Source organism: Pelophylax lessonae, assembly GCF_965119305.1.
Source record: "Pelophylax lessonae genome assembly, chromosome: 6".
Classification (NCBI taxonomy): domain Eukaryota; kingdom Metazoa; phylum Chordata; class Amphibia; order Anura; family Ranidae; genus Pelophylax; species Pelophylax lessonae.
The window spans coordinates 85,784,847-85,803,103 of NC_138773.1; the positions used below are offsets into that span (position 1 = coordinate 85,784,847).

General features: G+C 38.9%; 1 protein-coding gene across 1 annotated transcript in view; it reads left to right on the forward strand.

Moving 5' to 3' along the window:
- Window positions 1-18,257, forward strand: part of MAD1L1 (mitotic arrest deficient 1 like 1) — a 1,208,181-nt gene that overhangs the window by 831,943 nt on the left and 357,981 nt on the right. Inside the window, exon 16 of the mRNA XM_082260829.1 lies at window positions 15,291-15,504. Within this exon, the coding sequence (XP_082116955.1) occupies window positions 15,291-15,504 (214 nt within the window). The remainder of the gene's footprint in view (window positions 1-15,290; window positions 15,505-18,257) is intronic.

The window sequence follows — 18,257 nt, forward strand, 5'->3', positions numbered from 1 at the left end:
ATACAAAATACTCACAAGGCAGGTGTGATAATACACACATCAACATTGCATATACAATCTCCAAGGTAGCCAAGGTCCAATACATAGCAAATTGGCATGCAGAATGTCGCATGGGGCTGCTGTGGCTGGGCTGACGCGTTTCTGGCTCTGAGGAAAGGGGTTCGCCCCTGAAACGCGTCAGCCGAGCCACAGCAGCCCAATGCGACATTCTGCATGTCAATTTGCTATGTATGGGACCTTGGCTACCTTGGAGATTGTATATGCAATGTTGATGTGTGTATTATCACACATGCCTTGTGAGTATTTTGTATACTTTTTAATATTTTAATAAATGGTTTTAGTGGTGATGCACTAGGTCGGTGCGCCCCCCTTTTCTCTTTTGTCTTTTCTCTCAGTCGGATCATCCCAGTCCTCAGTGTCTGAATCCCCCCACAGATCCTTGTTTGATCACAACAAATTTACCTAGGAGGACATGGTACATGGACACCTGGTAGACTCACTGTGGGTCATTCTGGTTCAACTGGCTCTTCAGTCCCCAAGGGTCAGTTTTCCATCCCTCTTCTTGGTTGCTGTCTTTAGCAGCATGACAGTTGAAGCCACAGTCCTGACAGACAGGAGCTTGGTCAACCATACACTTTTGAAGGCTAGGAAATTGACCTCTGATAAAGTCAGCCTTCACACCTGGAATATCTATTTTGCTCGGTGTTAGACCAGGAACTTTCACTGTATTGGGACGTGTTCTGTCATTTCTGCAGTTTGGTCTGTTTCAGGACCCATTCACACCTGAGTGATACCAAAGAAGGTTATGCACCAGATTTTGCCACTGAGCCAGGCGAGCTTTTTAATCTATGTTTTGCCTTGATTTTTCAGCATTTTGTCACATGACAATTGTGGCAAAATCCCTCCACTTTTGGGGTGCTTTTAAGAATAAATGGCACCCAAATGCACATTGCATGTTTTACCACAATTTGGAATGTGATTCCAAATCGCCAAATGTGAAGGGGGGGCCTCAGTGTCTTGCTTTAAATGTCATCAAAAAGACAAATATTGGCCATTCTGTTTCAGAGACCCTTGGCCTCTGTCTATAAGGCCTTTGCTCAAGGTGTTGTGCCCATATCACCACCTGTTCCCTCTCCTGTGTCTCCTTAGAATCTTTAGCTGGTTCTCTCAGATTCCCAGAAAATATTTTTGAAAATATTAGAATTATTCTTTTGTCTGACCTCACTAGCAAGATAACCTGTCTTGTTGCTATCACCTCTGCAAGCAGGATCTCTGAGTTAGCAGCCTTATCCTCTTATTAGCCCTTCTCAGTGTTACGCAATGTAAGGGGTCTCCTTCCTTTTCACTCCACCATGGCTAGGTTATTCAGACAAGTTATTATTCTAGCTTATTGTTACAAGGGTAGAGTAATTTCCTTCCATGCTAAGGCACACTCCATCAGATCTGTTAATTCTTTGTGGGCTTTTCAGGACCAGGTACTTGTTTCACAGATTTTAAAAGCTGCCATCTGGACTTCTGTTCTGTTTAAGCCCCACCAGGTCACCCCTCAGTGGGCTGTTTTTGGATGCCCTGATGGTATTAACTGCAGATCTTGTGTCCTGTATCATATGGCTAGGAAAATATTACATACCATAAATCTGTTTCATGGAGTGCAGGGCACAGGACTCTATGTTCTTATGATCTCCCTATTGTTTGGTACAAAACTGTGACTAGCTGGGAGTGGAAGGAGTTATATAAGGTGTGTCCCTGCAGGCTTTTTATTTTATTTTATTTTTTTTTAATACCGGTGTTCATTCACCTGAAGGTATCTGTATATAACACAATGGTAATGCCTTTTAGTCCTGTGTCATGCATTGTACTCCAAGAAATGGTTTTAACTAGTAGGTCAAAAATCCACTTTTTTCAAATTCTATTTACATTTCTACATTTTCCTACTGCACAGGTGTTTAGTGCATTTTACATGTCCTAATATTTGTCACTTTAGAAGGTATGTTGGAAGACTTGAAATGGTAAGAAATGGAGCTTTTGCAGATGCTTTTTTACTTCACTAAATGGTTTCTCAATAAAGGTATGTTAATTGCCTTACTGGGACGGATAAATAGTAGAGGTGACACAATCTTGTATTTCCTGGCACCTTTACAGTTTTTTGTATCAACTCTCGTTATGCAAAGCCACTTGCCTGAAGTCCAAGGATGTATTTTTTAAATAAAAAGTAGAGCCTTTTTCAATTATTCTGTCTCTGTAGTGCGACAAGTCAGGAATTTATTCACTCAGTCTTATAAAGTCACTGAAAAGTACAGTTTAACTTTCCTTGGAAAAAAAAAAAATGTTTTCAGGCTGGGTTATTCTCCACTTCAGTAAAGATATTATCGCCAAGTGCCTAGGCATTTACACATGTGATTACCGATACTGATCCATCCTAGCTGAACTGTTAACTTTTAGTCCAATTTAACCCGCTTTAAAGTCAATGTGGCCGAGAATTAAAACATCAAAGTCATGCATTGGTAGATTTGGGGAGAACATATTGTGGTAGAGGTATTGTTAAAGATTATGCTTTCTAGATTTTAAAAAATTCATTTTGGAACAGCCCTTAAAGGATTGAATAGCACCCTTTACGTACAACAGTTTAGCCTTGTTGATCTCAATTTTCCAAGGGCCTTTGTCTCTTCCTCCAACCTTGCCAAAGTCTGGGCTCACCAGATGCATGCTTTGTTCTGTGTAAGAGAAAGGGAACCTTTTATACCCCCCCTCATTTAATAGAAAACTTGCAAAAGTATCACAGGCTGCCACTGCTGACCTATTTCTGCACATGCTAATTTAATTGCTTGTTGATCATGCTGTTCACTTGAATAAAACATTTTAAGGTAGCAGGAACATGTATGCATCAAGTGAAATCGGAAGGTAAAAGGGAAGTCTAAACTGTTGATTTGGATATTACTTCTGGGTCGTTAAATAGTGAAGCTATTAAATCTGCTTGACATTTTTAGAAGTAGGTCATTTCCAACATTCTAGGTATTTCTTTCCCAATATGTTTCCTTTAAATGTAAAGATTCACAATTCTACAATGGGCAGTGTTTGTATTCACCTTCAAAATACTCAGAGCCTGTCACTGAAACACTGCTTGTGTGGTGTAAGCTTGCTTTAATTAACTATTATTTAATTAGAAGTAGACATTTGATACCATTATACAGCATGTATCACCTCAACTATTCCCTGCAGTGAATCTATATGATAAGACCACGGTGCTGGCAGCAACCAGAATATCATATGAGATAGAGTCCAATCAGTAATTGTAGCATAACCCGCATTTTATCTGTAGACTGTGGCTCTATCTGTCCCAGCTTAGTGTCATCACTAATTGCTCCCAGGTAGGTCTGTGCAAGTCCTTGGGGGTCTGTCTACTATTCCATCTATCCAGGGCTGAGACTGCTTGTTTTTGCCATATAGGATACAGAGGATTACACAGAAATTCATGCAGCTTATGTTTGAATAGATTCTAGTCTACCCAAGAGCCAGATTTCTGTCAAGCCTGACTGGCAGACTCTTGAGGCACAACAGATTTAAGGTCCCTGAATGGACCCAACAGAATGTGGTCAGATTTGGCTGTTTATAAAGTGTATTTCCAGATCCCTCCAAGAAAAAAAAAAAAAATATATATATATATATATAAAATATATTTAGTGCTATCTGAGGAGTTAAAGTAATTCTAATGGAAAGAATAAATAAATAATGATCATGGTACCTTTACCTGCTCTGTGCAATGGTTTTTGTAGTGGGTCCCCGTCGGCAAACCTGGCCTCTCCCCCCTGCCGAGTGCCCCCAATAGCAAGCCTCTTCCTTGTGTGTGTCTATTCGCGCACACACAGCGTGGCTCATTAACACCCCTCCCCCTCCACTTTCTCCTCATTGGCTGTGATTGACAGTGACTCCCACTGCTGTGTGAGGAGAAAGAAGAAGAGACCTAAAAGAGCTGCTGCTCTCACCCACATTGTTGGATCCAAATGGGGCTCAGGTCAGTATAAGGGAGTGGGGTGCTCCTGAAAGTTTTTTTTTTTTTTTTTACCTGAATGCATTCGGGTGAAAAACCTTTAGCCTTCAGAACCACTTTAAGATCTAAAATCTGGCTGCCAGCAACCTGTGAGAGGAAGTGGGCATTGGTTTGCGGTGAGACATAAATGAACACAAGGAGCAAATTATCTCTATTCATACAGTATATTTTTCTGCTTTTCTCACTCTCAGATAAATCTAATACTAAGTATACTTTACTAAGACTGATTTTTCTCTATACAAAAAGTATCTAAACCATCTCTACACCTGAGGAATTACTGTCATACAATGCTCAGGCTTGGAGTGTTTGCAAATGTTTTTCATTTAAAATATATGTATCAATAAAAAAAAACTAAATAAAATGTGTGTCTGTATATGTGTGTTTATATGTATGTATGTATATGTATATATATATATATATATATATATATATACACACACACAGTATCTCACAAAAGTGAGTACACCCCTCACATTTTTGTAAATATTTTTTTTTATATATTTTCATATGACAACACTAAAGAAATGACACTTGGGCAAGTTAAAAAAAAAAAAAAAAACGGCCGACATTGCGTGTATGTCGGTCTGTCCAGCTTCTGCCATACGAGCATGCTGAAAAACCAGCAGCCAACTGACTCCTGATCCAACCGACTCCTCTTAGCCAATATCAGAGAGCGCTGATCAGAGTGCTCTGGTTGAGCCCGCTCAGAACACAACAGCTCGGCAAGGTAGACTGCTATACTAACTTGGCATGGGTTGAATGGGAAAAAAAACGAATATTGTGTACAAGGCTTAAGAGTACAACTAAGCAGCTTTAGATTATTTATTATAACAGCGTAGGGAGGTGGGTCATATGGCTAACAAATACTTAAAGTGGTTCTAAATCACATAAAAAATTACATATAAGATGCATTCAGTTGCTGCATCCAGTAAAAGCAGTCAATACATTTTAGAGATTTGAGTCCCCTTAATCAGAGCTACAGGAATGTGTATTTTTTTTCTGTATACACGTTCATGTAGCTCTGAAAAATTAGGATGATCAAAAACACCAGAAAAATGTAGCCTACTTTTATTAAATGCAACAAATAATAAATATGTTTCTAGATGAGCATCAGTGGACTGTGGTGCCCTGGTCCTTAAAGTGTTACTAAACCCAGGACTCTGCATTCACTGCATCTGGTCTCATGAGAACTATGTCTTATCAGGACATGTTTTGGAGACAGTGCAAGGAGGAGAGGGTCTGTGCAAACATTATCAAACAGCCTTTTTACACAATGAAGAGGTTTAGCTTCTACAGTGAGTATAACAAGCACGCTTTACTGCATATACAGACTGATTTTACTGTTGTGGGTTTAGTAACACTTTAACCCTTTCTTTATGATTTCTCAAGAACCACGGTAGAATCCTCTGTCAAGCTGGCCATAGATGGATAGGATTTCAAAAGAAAAGTCTTAGGAAAATTCATTCACAAATTCTCAGAATATTTGTTTGCCATTCAAAAGATGTTGTTTGTGTTTAACATTGGATTTTGGAGGAAGGAAAGAATGGGCTTTACCAAACAAAAACCACTTACACTGTTTCTTCGACAAAACATTTCCATCCTGCTGCTTCAAATTTTCTTGTCACTGCAGTCAAAAACGATTGTCTGTTTGACCCACTAATGATTAGAAAAATGAATGAACTTGAACTTTTTTAGAACCTTTTTTCCCAAGATTTTTCTTTTGACATTCTCATCTATGGCCAGCTTAGGATTAAAGGGCTGCCTATGGATTCACCCATTCCATAAATAGGCAACTAGCTATTGACGAGGAGGTCAGCAATAGAACTGCCCCCCCCCCTTCCTTACTTCTCTTATGACAGATGTACTTTTAAGTTGTTAAGATTGTGCAGTTTGTGCAATTTTTCCTCTTAAGGATAGCTGTGTATACTATTGTTTATATGTAGTTTCTTCCTGTCAACAATGTCAGACTAATGCCCAGTACACACGATCCGAAAATCGGACGACGTTCCGTCCGTTTTTTTTGGGTTGCTAGGAACTCTCAATTATATTCGCAAACGGGAGAGGTTACTTACGATAAGAATTTTCTCGGACGATGATTCAAAAGCTTCCGGTATGCGTAACCACGCTGTAGCATGTGAGGGGAAATTATGTCTACTGCTCACCATTTTTTTCGGACGAACAACATACTGATAATACGATTATCGTACGATGTGTTATAATACGATCAAAATTTTTATGCTTGCACGACCGAATAATATCGGGCGAACTGATCGCCTCTCGTAAGCTGTGTACTAACGATCAGATTATCGTCCGATCTTTTCACAAGCGTTATTTTTCGCCCGATTTTCGGATCGTGTGTACAGGCCATAAGGCCTCCACAAAGACTGACCTGTTTCTTGCCTGAGCTTTATGGCCTGTACACACGATCCGAAAATCGGGCGAACAATAACGCTTGTGAAAAGATCGGACGATAATCTGATCGTTAGTACACAGCTTACGAGAGGCGATCGTATTATAACACATTGTACGATAATCGTATTATCAGTATGTTGTTCGTCCGAAAAAAATGGTGAGCAGTAGACAGCGCATGAGCAGTAGACATAATTTCCCCTCACATGCTACAGCGTGGTTACGCATACCATAAGCTTTTGAATCATCGTCCGAGAAAATTCGTATCGTAAGTAACCTCTCCCGTTTGCAAATATAATTGAGAGTTCCTAGCAACCAAAAAAAAACGGACGGAACGTCGTCCGATTTTCGGATCATGTGTACTGGGCATTAGTCTGACAATGTGTTGACAGGAAGAAACTACATATAAACAATAGCATACACAGGTTGTTAGCACACACACACACTGCCCTAAATGCTAGAGAAGGGTAAAAATATCAGAGAAAAATCTCTCTTAGATTCCCTTCTTGTAATCCTGTCAGCAAATTTGTCATCTGACAACTTTAAATGTGACAATTTTGTAAGTGTAACAAACAGGATTGTCCTACTTACTGATACTTCTGTCTTCATAGGAAGAGAATATAAGTAACTAACACAAATATGTAATCCCTGAAAAGTGAGCTTGCACTATTTTAACAGGTGGAGGTTAAGAGGATTAGAATTGCACAGTGGTTATTGAATAAATCAATTGTAGTTCAATTTTCTCATATTGTTCACAACATACGAGTTGGGACCACATGGTAGCTAAAAGACCAGCAGTGTAGCTACTTGGGTTCTAACCTGAATTCAAGGGATACCATCTGCATAGAATGTGTGCTCCCAATGTATTTTTGGTTTCCTCCTGGTACTCCAATTTTCTCCCATTTCATCCACAACATAAAAATGGGCTTCTAACCAAAGTGGCTCCGGATTGTTTATGCGTGCTTCTTACTGTGGCAGGGACATCAGGTTGTAATTTCTTAAGAGACCAAGAGTAATCTAGTAATAATGGTTTTCAGGTGCTTTTTAGTGCACCACCTAAAATGTTGTCTTTTGAATTCCAAAAAATATCGTAGTAGCAGAAGATTTTCATTATTCCTAATTGGCGCTTCCCTAAAAATGTTATCATGTCTATGACTATATTTTTGTTACAAACTATTTTTTTTTTTTTTATCTAGAAGTTTTCACATGGTGCATGCGGCTTTGAAACTTCTAAGCCGTTGAAGGTAGCACTCCAGACTTCCGCTTGTCAAGCACATAACTAATTAGAATTTTTAGTATGCACCATGAGGCTTCCAGGGATCTGCCAAGACGTTAGGTGAACCAATTGTAAGTTGCAAACTCATAGTTATTCCAACCGTATACGTTTAGTGGGAGAATATTGATTTATTTTTGTATGCCGTGTAGTTTATAAATATGCATTAGGATTTGGTCTTATCTGTGCTTTTTTTTTTTTCTTACAGTGCAAATTCATCTGGGAAATGAGTTTGATATGCAGGGCAGTCTGTTCCTGCTGGCTGCCACTTTTTCTCATTATTAATCCCAAATCTGCTGAAACATAAACCCTACGGTTAAGGGCAAAATCATGTTAATTTTTGAATCAATTTACTTACAAGATTTGACATGGGATAAAATAAGGATATAGATTTTTTTTTTTTTTTTGTATGCAATTTGTTATCATAAAAAATAATATACTATACTTTCATGGAGCTTTAGAACTGCTAATTTCCTACCAGTATTTAACATCCTCCTTTATAGGATGTCTTTTTCTACCACCTCCGATATGTTTTACAGAAATGTATTTCGGTAACAAGATTATCATACTACAGAGAAAAACCCTAACTTGGTGGGCTAAACACGTAATGGAAATACATATACAGTAGTTCTAGTCCCTGACACAGGACTTTAAGTACTTACATGAGAACAAATTGCAGTTCCCAGCTCTTTACTTGCCAGTAACTTACCTCTACCCATATCAGCACACACTTTTCTACTCTCTGCTTAGTGTGCAACATGGAACTAGTACATTGCATATTGGTAATTGTGGCTTCAAACAGTCACATGATAGTAGATGGTGGAAAAAAACGCTGCTATCTGTACTACTCCTCCACAGCCACACATTTTAAAAGCTGATGTCATGGAAGACAAATATTAACTGTAAAAAAAAAAAAAAAGTATTTATATTTTATTAATGTGTACTTATCGAGAATGAGCGCCATTATGGCCAAATTCCAACTAACACTTTATAAGCAGTTACAGCAAACAGTTTTCTTTCTTTTGGTATAAAGGTTTTATATAAGCAAAACTGATCGTTGTAAGCACCCTGAATGGTTTGTAATTGATACATCTGCAAGAAACCATGTTCGTTTTGGAAACAACAAACTTACTGGCCAGGTTACTGGGTGAAAATAAAGGAAAGAAAGACTAAAAAAAAAAAAAAAAGAAAACAAATGCATCCGTCTTATCTAAGAATTAATAATTTGCAATCCAATAAATGCTTTCTTTTTCATTTAGTACTGCTAAAAGTTGCCATTTGTGAGAAGAGCAAAGTGCTGTTTGTGTTTATGCTCTGCACACCATGTGAGTGTTTGGGAGGACGACCTTTACTTTCTCTGTTATTAGTGGTAGCTGTTTTGGTTTATGACTGAACATATAAATCTCAGCCAGCCTGTAATCACCTGCTCCACATTGCAACGGGCTCCATTCTGCTCAAATTAGAGCGTAGGTCTGAGGTCTTGTCATTGCTGAAGTATCCAGCCCAGCTTAGCTTGTTACAGCTGTTTACAGTCTAATTTGGAGGGCTGAAGTCTAGTCTCCTGGTAAGTTGTTTGCCATAAATCTTACCGCCAGCTCCCCACAAGTGGAAGGTGTAAATGCTCTGTGTCAACTGTGTATTTGGGTCCTGTGAGGTTGTTAAAATGATAAAGTTTACCAGACAATGTACTCTGGAATCTCCCGGACTAGAGCAATAACACTTTATGCACTTGTGAGCTTGTTACAACTTCTGTTCCAGGGATGGAGATTGACTAGCAACTGGAAATAGAACCACAGAAATCTTAAGGGACATCTGGTCAGGTTACAGTGTTCTATTGGTTATGATTACTTTTAAATAAAGTTACCCTCTTATTCACATCATTGCATCTGGATTCATTTGTCCCATTCGGTGCAAACAGGCCTTGTGCAGAAACAAGGTATTCAGTGTCAGTTATTGCAGTGCTATGTACTGTATGTGCTTACCCTCTATCCCACCTGCTGTAAAAACTTTGTTTTCCAATCCAGCAGTGCCCAGTTTTTTTCTAACACAAAACCCCCAAATCGTCAGCTTACTGTACCTTTTGAAGATTTCATATCTCTCTTATTCATAATTGAAGTTTATCTGCCCTCAAACAAATCTTCTCTGTTGGCCAGTAATAAAACCTACAGTGCCAAGCTCCACTTTAAACAGTTTTTCCCAGGTAAATCATGAATTCCAACCATATAAAATACATTTAGGTGGATATTTCTTAGAAAGCTGTGTGCTTATTTTGTCCTGCAAAGTCCTGCCTCAGAGGACCATAAAATACAGTGAGGAAGATGGTCAACTTTGGCGCACAGCAGGGCAGTGGAAAACAAAAGGTGATATGTTTTATGAGACACTCTAATGCTTCAGGGACTCGTGGAGTGCGGATGACAGAAGGAGAGCTGCAGAGAAACTGATTGAGACGGAGGTCTGAGAGTGCGGCCTAGTAGTGCAGAGAGCCCATCTTGAGTGGAGGGGATGGCAGAGTTTACAGGAAGGTGACTGGTCCTGTGTAAGAGCTGAAGGGACAGTGAGCGGCGCTGAGAGAGCGGCCTGGTACAGTGTATGCTGAGAGTTTTCCCTGCGACGCAGCATCAGAAGGAGAGGTCCTGCCTCTTATTTGTATGCCTGTTTTCATTTGCTTTATTCCAGTAAATAGTTACACTGGTATCTGAGTGTTGAGAGTATCTTTACACAATTTCACAGAAAATGGCTGAACCTGTAGTGCCCAGCGTGTCGGATGTTTTTCAGGGTCCAGGGAGTGCAGAAGATGTTCCATTAACCAGCAGCCCTCAAGGGGGTCGTGCTACATATATGTGTGTGTGTGTGTGTGTGTGTATATATATATATATATAACAGGAGAGTTTCATCACCAGTGTTCATTACTTCAAATGTAACTAATGGCAAACCTTTTTTTTCAATTTGGATAAAGTAATGGAGAGTAATAACCCCTGTTAACTTTTTTTTTTTCCCCATCTGTGTCCCATAGGGGAGATTTCCCTTAATTTCCAGTTCCATGGCAAAAAAAGGGAGTGGGAAAAATCCTTCCAAAGTGAGAAAATCTTTACGTGTTACCATTAGCAAAATTTTCCCTTTATTACTGTTCTGGTGTCGATAATGGTAAACAAGAGTTAAAATCCCTAACAGGGGCACAGAAAACAATAAAAACTGACACATATTCAAATCACAATCTATTCTGTCCGAAATGACCAAAAACAAAAACTTTTTAGTTACACTTTAATAATTCAACTGTATACAGTATGTATTTGCTTGACTAGAACTGCCCTCTAAGAGCAGCTACATAGATCTTGGTTCTACTGATTTGAAGACACAATGCAAAGCTGAGCAAAGTTCCTGCCACTTAATTCTACCCCAGGGAGCAATAACGTGTCTTTCAACCATCAGTGTGCTTGTTACTGCATGCAGACGTAAATGATATCTTTGGGCCAGCCCTACCTTTTCACAGCAATTATTCTGCTTCTGGCAGAGTTAGTTTTGGGTACCAACATGCTTGAACAAACCCAACCACCAGGGGACTGGACTGGAGTACGTGGGGGAATGTCAGATCATGCACATCCATCTACCTGTACCCTTTGATATCCCAAAGGTTTAGTCTCAGTTGTATCTTCTCTGCTTTCTGGTTCGATAAGTCTTATCAGTAGCTGCTGTCAATTATTTTCTCCTGTGAAGACTTTGTTGGTTTTCATACTTACATTGAGAGATTAATAGGTGCTATGTTTCCCGGGTGTTGTATTTTGAAGGTGCATGGAGATCTGGTTTTACAATCTGAGCTATGCATTGCAAGATTATTATAGTTTTATTAGTGTCTTTGAACATTTACAGCTCTCTGGGTGTGATATGACTCATTTTTAGGACACACTATCGTATTATTTAGACCAGATAATATATATATTTTTTTAACAGGTAATCTAGATAATATATTTAGTCTGTTTTTTCCTGTGTAGTTTATTTTCAAAGGCAGGGTCAGCAACATGTAGGAAATGCTTACTGCCCATGAATATTCTCTCTGCCTTTTTCATAAAGAGTCCTCTGCTTTACTAACACTCTGCTCTTTCCCCTACAGCTCAAACTATTGTACATTTTTTAAAAAACAAAACAGATAAAATCTGCTTTTGGTTTGTAAAAAAAGAAAATAAAAATAGGGCGAGGCCTATAGACAAGAAATAATACAATTTAATCCAATATTTTTCAATATGAGGATTGCTAGAATCGCTGTCCATCTTAGACTACCCTCAAGCTGTGCTGAAAGGTTTTCCTTTCTGGATTAATTTCCTTCAAGCTCTCTGACATCTCCTGAGATTTAAGACAGAGACCTAGGGTTGCAGCCAGTGCTAAGGAGGTGATTGCTGAAATCACATGTTTAGGAACTCTGGACTTTCTGGATTGGCAAGACTTTGCTGTACTGCAGCCAGTAGCATCCAGTGGGTGTGGGTTGACTCTTAAATAAAAACCTTTACTTTGCTCCATGCAAGACAAAACAATAGGTCAACGTTTAAAAATGTATACTCTTCTCCTTGCTGCTGGAAATGTGAAAAAGCAGTTGGTGAAAGCCTCCAGTTAATACCAATCCTCATATGAAAGCATTGGTACCCGAGCAGATGCCAAACAGCAGGCAACAGTTCATGTGATACCATCTACCATCTCCATACCTAACATATATGTCAACCCTAACTGAAGTGCATTTAGTTTGCTAAAGCAATATGTGTATCGTAAGGTATTGAATCTTTTTCAGTGTTGCATATTGGTGGTGCTTCTCTCCTGCAGCAACTTCTTGATAGGCATGTACTTAACAACTTTCGCACATAATAACTCAGAGAGGGCATTCTAATGGCAACTACCTGGAACATGCCTGTGAAGTGAGCATCGGAATAGCTGCTTAAAATCATTTTTTGAGATTGTGTGCGACAGGGTGACGAGTGGTGACAGAGAGAGTGTTGATAAACTGTAAGACTTTTAAAGAAAGCTACAGATAAAAAAAAACATGGACATTTTATTTTAAAACCACATTAACATGCTGAAGCGTATATGAGATTTCAGCAATTGGGTTTGCATGTACTTTAAAACACCTTTATCAAATGCTGGGTGCCTCATATCAGGGGTTAAAAGAAAAAAAAAAGCATGGTTACTTTTAGCAGCCAGTCAAATCCTTGCTTCCAATTTCTAATTGTTATGGAGAGCAAGTCTGCTGTCATTTTTAAGCCTACAAGAGCATCAGGGTCGCTCTAGGCAAACACCTCCCTTGGACTGATTAGTATGTTCATAAAATAGGCTGCAGACCTCATCTATCAATGGCATATGGCAACCAGACAAGTATTATTTTTACTATATGATTAAAAATATAGAATGTATCTTGAATCTTTCTACTATTAGGAACAACATTGGTTTTGTTCATTATTCTTAACCACCTGACAACTGCCTCTTGTAGCTTTATTGCTACAGTGCAGCTCAGCTGTGCAGGATAACGTAAATATACGCGATTTGCATTTCCAGGTAGGGGGCGCACAACATTCGCTACATCATAAGCCAATCAGTAGGTCCCGGCAAATGATTAACCACTTCACGCAAACCAACGTACCTGTACGTCGCAGTTTGAAGAAGTGGTTGTACTGCGTTGATGCCTGCAACTGAAAGTTTTATCACACAGCACAATGCCACAGATCTCGCAAGTTTTGAGGGAGCATGCAATTGGCATGCTGACTGCAGGAATGTCCAACAGAGCTGTTGCCCGTGAATTGAATGTTCATTTCTCTACCATTATCTTCATTCACATGTCTGTCGCTTCAGAACTTTTGAAGGGCGGTGGTTGCTGACATTAGTACGATTAGCGGGGTATCTCTTAAGCTTGATCCCCTGGTTCTTACTGCGGATGACAGACACCCTGCCTATTAATACACACACTAAACTGTTTATTGTTTTATACAACATATTACGTGAGGAAAGCTATATTATCTAGCTGGAAGGCACCTGACCCTCCCATGATTTCTGCATGGAAAGCCATGGTAAATACCACCTTACCAATGTATAAACTGACATATATGGGCCGCAACTGCCCTAAGAAGTTTCACAAAATTTGGCTCACTTAGGTGGAGGATAGACCTCTTACAGTGTAGTCCCATGATGTACTTATTTGTCACCTCCCCCCCTCGCCCCCTTTTCTCCCATCCTTCTCCCCCCTCTCCCCCTTTTCTCCCATCCTTCTCCCACTCCCCCTTTTCTACCATGCTTCTGCCCCCCTCTTCCCCCCTTTTCTCCCATCCTTCTTCCTCCTCAATCCCCCCCCTTTTTTTTTTTTTTCCCCTCTCCTGTTTCTGATTTGGTATGACACTACTATATCCCGTATATTAGATTTCTGCCTTGGCTGAGTTGATGTATGTTCTATATTTAAAGGAGAGCTCTTCTGAATATTTACTACGTCTATACTATGTTTATATCTCTTTCAACTGAATACCTCTGAACACCTAAATGCTGTTTATACAATATATCCCTGGATGATGTATATTTCTCTTTTTTTTTTTTTTTTTGTGATCTCTGGTTCTATCCAAATGTACATTATTGTTTTATATCAATAAACATTTACTTCTGTTAAAAAAAAAAAAAAAATTCAGTTCCCCAAAAAATGTCTTTGCTAAAAAGTATATATTTATAATGTTTGGGGGTAATTTTCTAGCAAAGAAAATACTGTTTTCAAACAACGTGTCAGAAATAGGCTTGGTCCTTAAGTGGTAATGGCCAGAATTGGCTGAGCGAATGACAGAAGAGAGTCCTGTGTTAATAAACACAGGGCTCTCTACAGACAGACAGCAGTGATGTAGGGAGTAAAAGTTGGCACATTGCTTAGTAAAAACAGCACACAGTAAACATTGTTAGGCACAACGGTTAACCCTTTGATTGCCCTAGATGTTAACCCCATTCCCAGCCAGTATCATTAGTACAGTGATGGCGTATATTATTAGCACTGATCACTGTATTAGTGTCACTGGTGATGTTAGTGTCAGTCATTTCCCACAAAGTGTCAGATTGCCTGCCGTACTATCGCAGTTCCAATTATAGGTCGATGATCATTGCCATTACTGGTATAAAAAAAAAATAACAATTTTCAATATGTATACCATCATTTTTAGACACTATAACTTTCACGCAAACCAATCAATATAAACTAAGACATGTAGCAGAATACATTTTGGCCTCAATTTATGACGAAATTAGACTTTTTTTTTTTTATGTCAGAAAATTAATTATTTTTTTTTTTCAACATTTTCGATCTTCTTGTTTATATATTTAAAGATAAAAAAAAAATCCAGTAGTGATTAAATACCACCAAAAAGAAAGCTCTTTGTGGGGAAAAAAAGATTATGTAAATTTTGTGTTGGTACAGCTTTGCATGACCTCAGTTAAAGTAGCGCAGTGGTAAAAAGCAAAAAATTGCCTGGTCATAAAGGGAGTTAAATCCTCTGGAGCTGAAGTGTTTTTTTCATGACCCCCTTTCTGTTTTTTTTTTTTTTTTGTGTCTTTTAGGGTTCGTATGATCCATCCGAAGTAAAGGTGGTTCATCTGAACATCAATCCAGCTCAGAAAGCTGAGAAGCAACGTCATAAAGAGGAAGTGCAGCAACTACAGGATGAGTGCAGTAAGCTGAAAGAGCTTGTTAAGATATTGGAAGGAGGATCGCCTGTCCCTGTCAAACTGGAGGCTGCAGGGAGCATTCAGTCATCTTCACAGGAAGTTACAGGTAAGTGACAATTTTGGGTCACTTGTGTACTTTCTATTTCCACACTCTTTGCATTATCTTCATGGTTGGATAAAATAATGTGTTTAAAGGATTCCAACTAAATGTACTGCCTAAAGATGAACTGACCTTCAGCAGCTGTTGGCAAAATAAAGCAGGCAGAGAGGAAAAGGCTAATCACCAGCATTGCCTGTGGTCTCCCTGCAGCTGATCTTTTCCACATTACTGACTCACCATGCCTTTCTTTGCACTGTGTCTCTTTGTAGAGTTGGCCATCTTGGTAAAGGCATTGTTTTGCTTCCTCATGTCAGAGCCTCCAGCATGGACAGTAAGCAGCACAGTATTGCCATCACCAAATCTGCTTCTACATCTTGTGAGACTAGAGGTCAGAGGCGGTACTACCTTAGATCTCACACTGCAGATATTTAGCTTGGAGGCTGTAGGTATGGGAGTCCTTAAGCACATTGCAGAAAAGTGCACTTCTATATTTCAGGAGGAATGCAAGACAAAATGCAAATTTCTAGATGCTCCATATAACATAGGAAATGTTCTCTTTCTGAGTTTATGTCCACCTTAAATGTATTTATGATTGTATACAAAGAATGCCTTCTTGCCTTTTCACCAAATACAGACTTAGCGGTGTTGGATGAGGCCCTTTTTAAAGTACTGTTGTTTTAGAAATTATTCTAGACACCCTACAGAGCTACAGCAGAGCAAACATTTGTACATCTTTAAAACTGTATTGCATCCACTCATTCTTGAAAGACCAAACATGTAATGCACAAATAAACAAATGAATAATGTATGCAAATGTTCTGGTGGCATTAGTTTTACTGGGAAATAATCCATCATTTTACTTTTGGCAGCTGCTTCAGCATCTGTATTAATGATGTGAGAACATTAGAATGTTTCCAATACCTTGCCTCACATTTACATCAAAAAAATTAGTGGAACCTGCTAAGCATTTTATAAAATGTTAAAAAAAAAAAAAAACTACATCCACAAGAAATATCGCACAGGAGAACGCCAAATAAATAACACTGTATTATTAATCAACATCCTGAAACAGGTATATCTAGTTAAAATAAAATAAAAATATTAAAAAAAAAGTATATCGTGCAAAAAATGCCCAACTCCAGCCACAATGTTTTAGTTTTGAAAAAGCGCAAAAGAGTTAGAACCGCTGTCAACATTTTTTTTTTTTTTTGCTATCTGTCATTTTTGGGAAAAATCTCTCCCTCTCATCTTTATGGGGGTCAGAGACTCTCCCCCTCTAAATCTTAGATACCATATAATAAATGGCATGGTACCAATTAATTGACACAAGGCCAATGTGGCGCCTATATTTAAAAAGTGATTGTCACTATGTCACACAGAATCTGGTGCAGCTGTGCATAGTAACCAATCAACTTCTAGGTTTTATTGTCAGCGTTACCACTTCTGGACCAGAAGATTTGCCTCCTTAATGACCAGGCCATTTTCTGAGATTCGGCACTGCGTTATTTTAATGGGCAATTGCACGGTCGTGCGACACTGTACTTCAAAAAGTTGATGTCCTTTTGTTCCCACAAATAGAACTTTCTTTTGGTGGTATTTGATCACCTGTGCGATTTTTTTATTTTTTGCACTATAAACAAAAAAAGAGCGACAATTCTGAAAAAAAATATATATATTTTTCACTTTCTGCTATATAACATTCCCAAGAAAAAAATTTAAAAATCTATTTTTTTCATCCTTTTAGCCCAATTTGTATTCTGCTCCATATTTTTGGTAACAAAAAAAATCCCAAAAAGCGTATTTTGATTGGTTGGCGCAAAAGTTATCGCGCCTACAAACTAGGGGAAAGATTTGTCATTTTTATTTTATTTTTTTACTAGTAATGGCGGCGATCTGTGATTTCTAGTGGGACTGCGACATTCTGGCGGACAGATTGGAACCCTAACTGACATTTTTGACACTTTTGGGGGGATCAGTGACATTAGTACAGTAATAAGTGCTAAAAATATGCACTGTTACTGTAATAATGATATGGACAGGGAAGGGGTTAACCTAGGGGTGATCAAAGGGTTAATTGTGAGCCTAGGGGGTGTTTTATAACTGTTGGAGGAGGGACTTGTGAAATGATCAGAGAGACTTGTGATCTTTTATAGAAGGATCACAGGCGCTCTGTGATCATTTCTGAGAGAACAACAGTCAGCTTTGTTTACAACAGCTGACCGGTGTTTTCTCTCAGCGGGGAGTGATCGCGGTTGCTCGGTGGCAATTGATGCCGCCGGTCCTGTGGATCAGCATTCCCACTGCGTAGTGTGGGCGGGAGTGCACTCGCCACTAGGAGCGCTCCTGCAGGTCGCCATACAGATACGGTGATTCGCACAGCTGAGCCAGCCTGCTGCAGTATATATGTGGCGGGTGGTCGCCAAGTGGTTAAATAAGCTGAAGTTGAAATCTTATTGGTTACTATGCACAGTTGCACCATATTCTGTGTGCACCAGTTTTAGTAAATCTCCCCCTAAGTAATCAAAGACCTGTAAGTTTAAATTCTTTTTTTTTTTTTTTTTTTTTTTTGAAGAATCCTCTTTATTTGGTTTTTGGCAAAGTTTTTGTTACACAGAAATAACAGGTTCTCCGTTGAAGAACTTTTAAGAACAAGACCAAACGTGTATCAATGAGTAGGTTGGGTAATGCTATTGACATGAAAAATAGGCAATGAAATACAACATCAGAGAAAACGAAAAGGCACCATTTAATTAGAACAC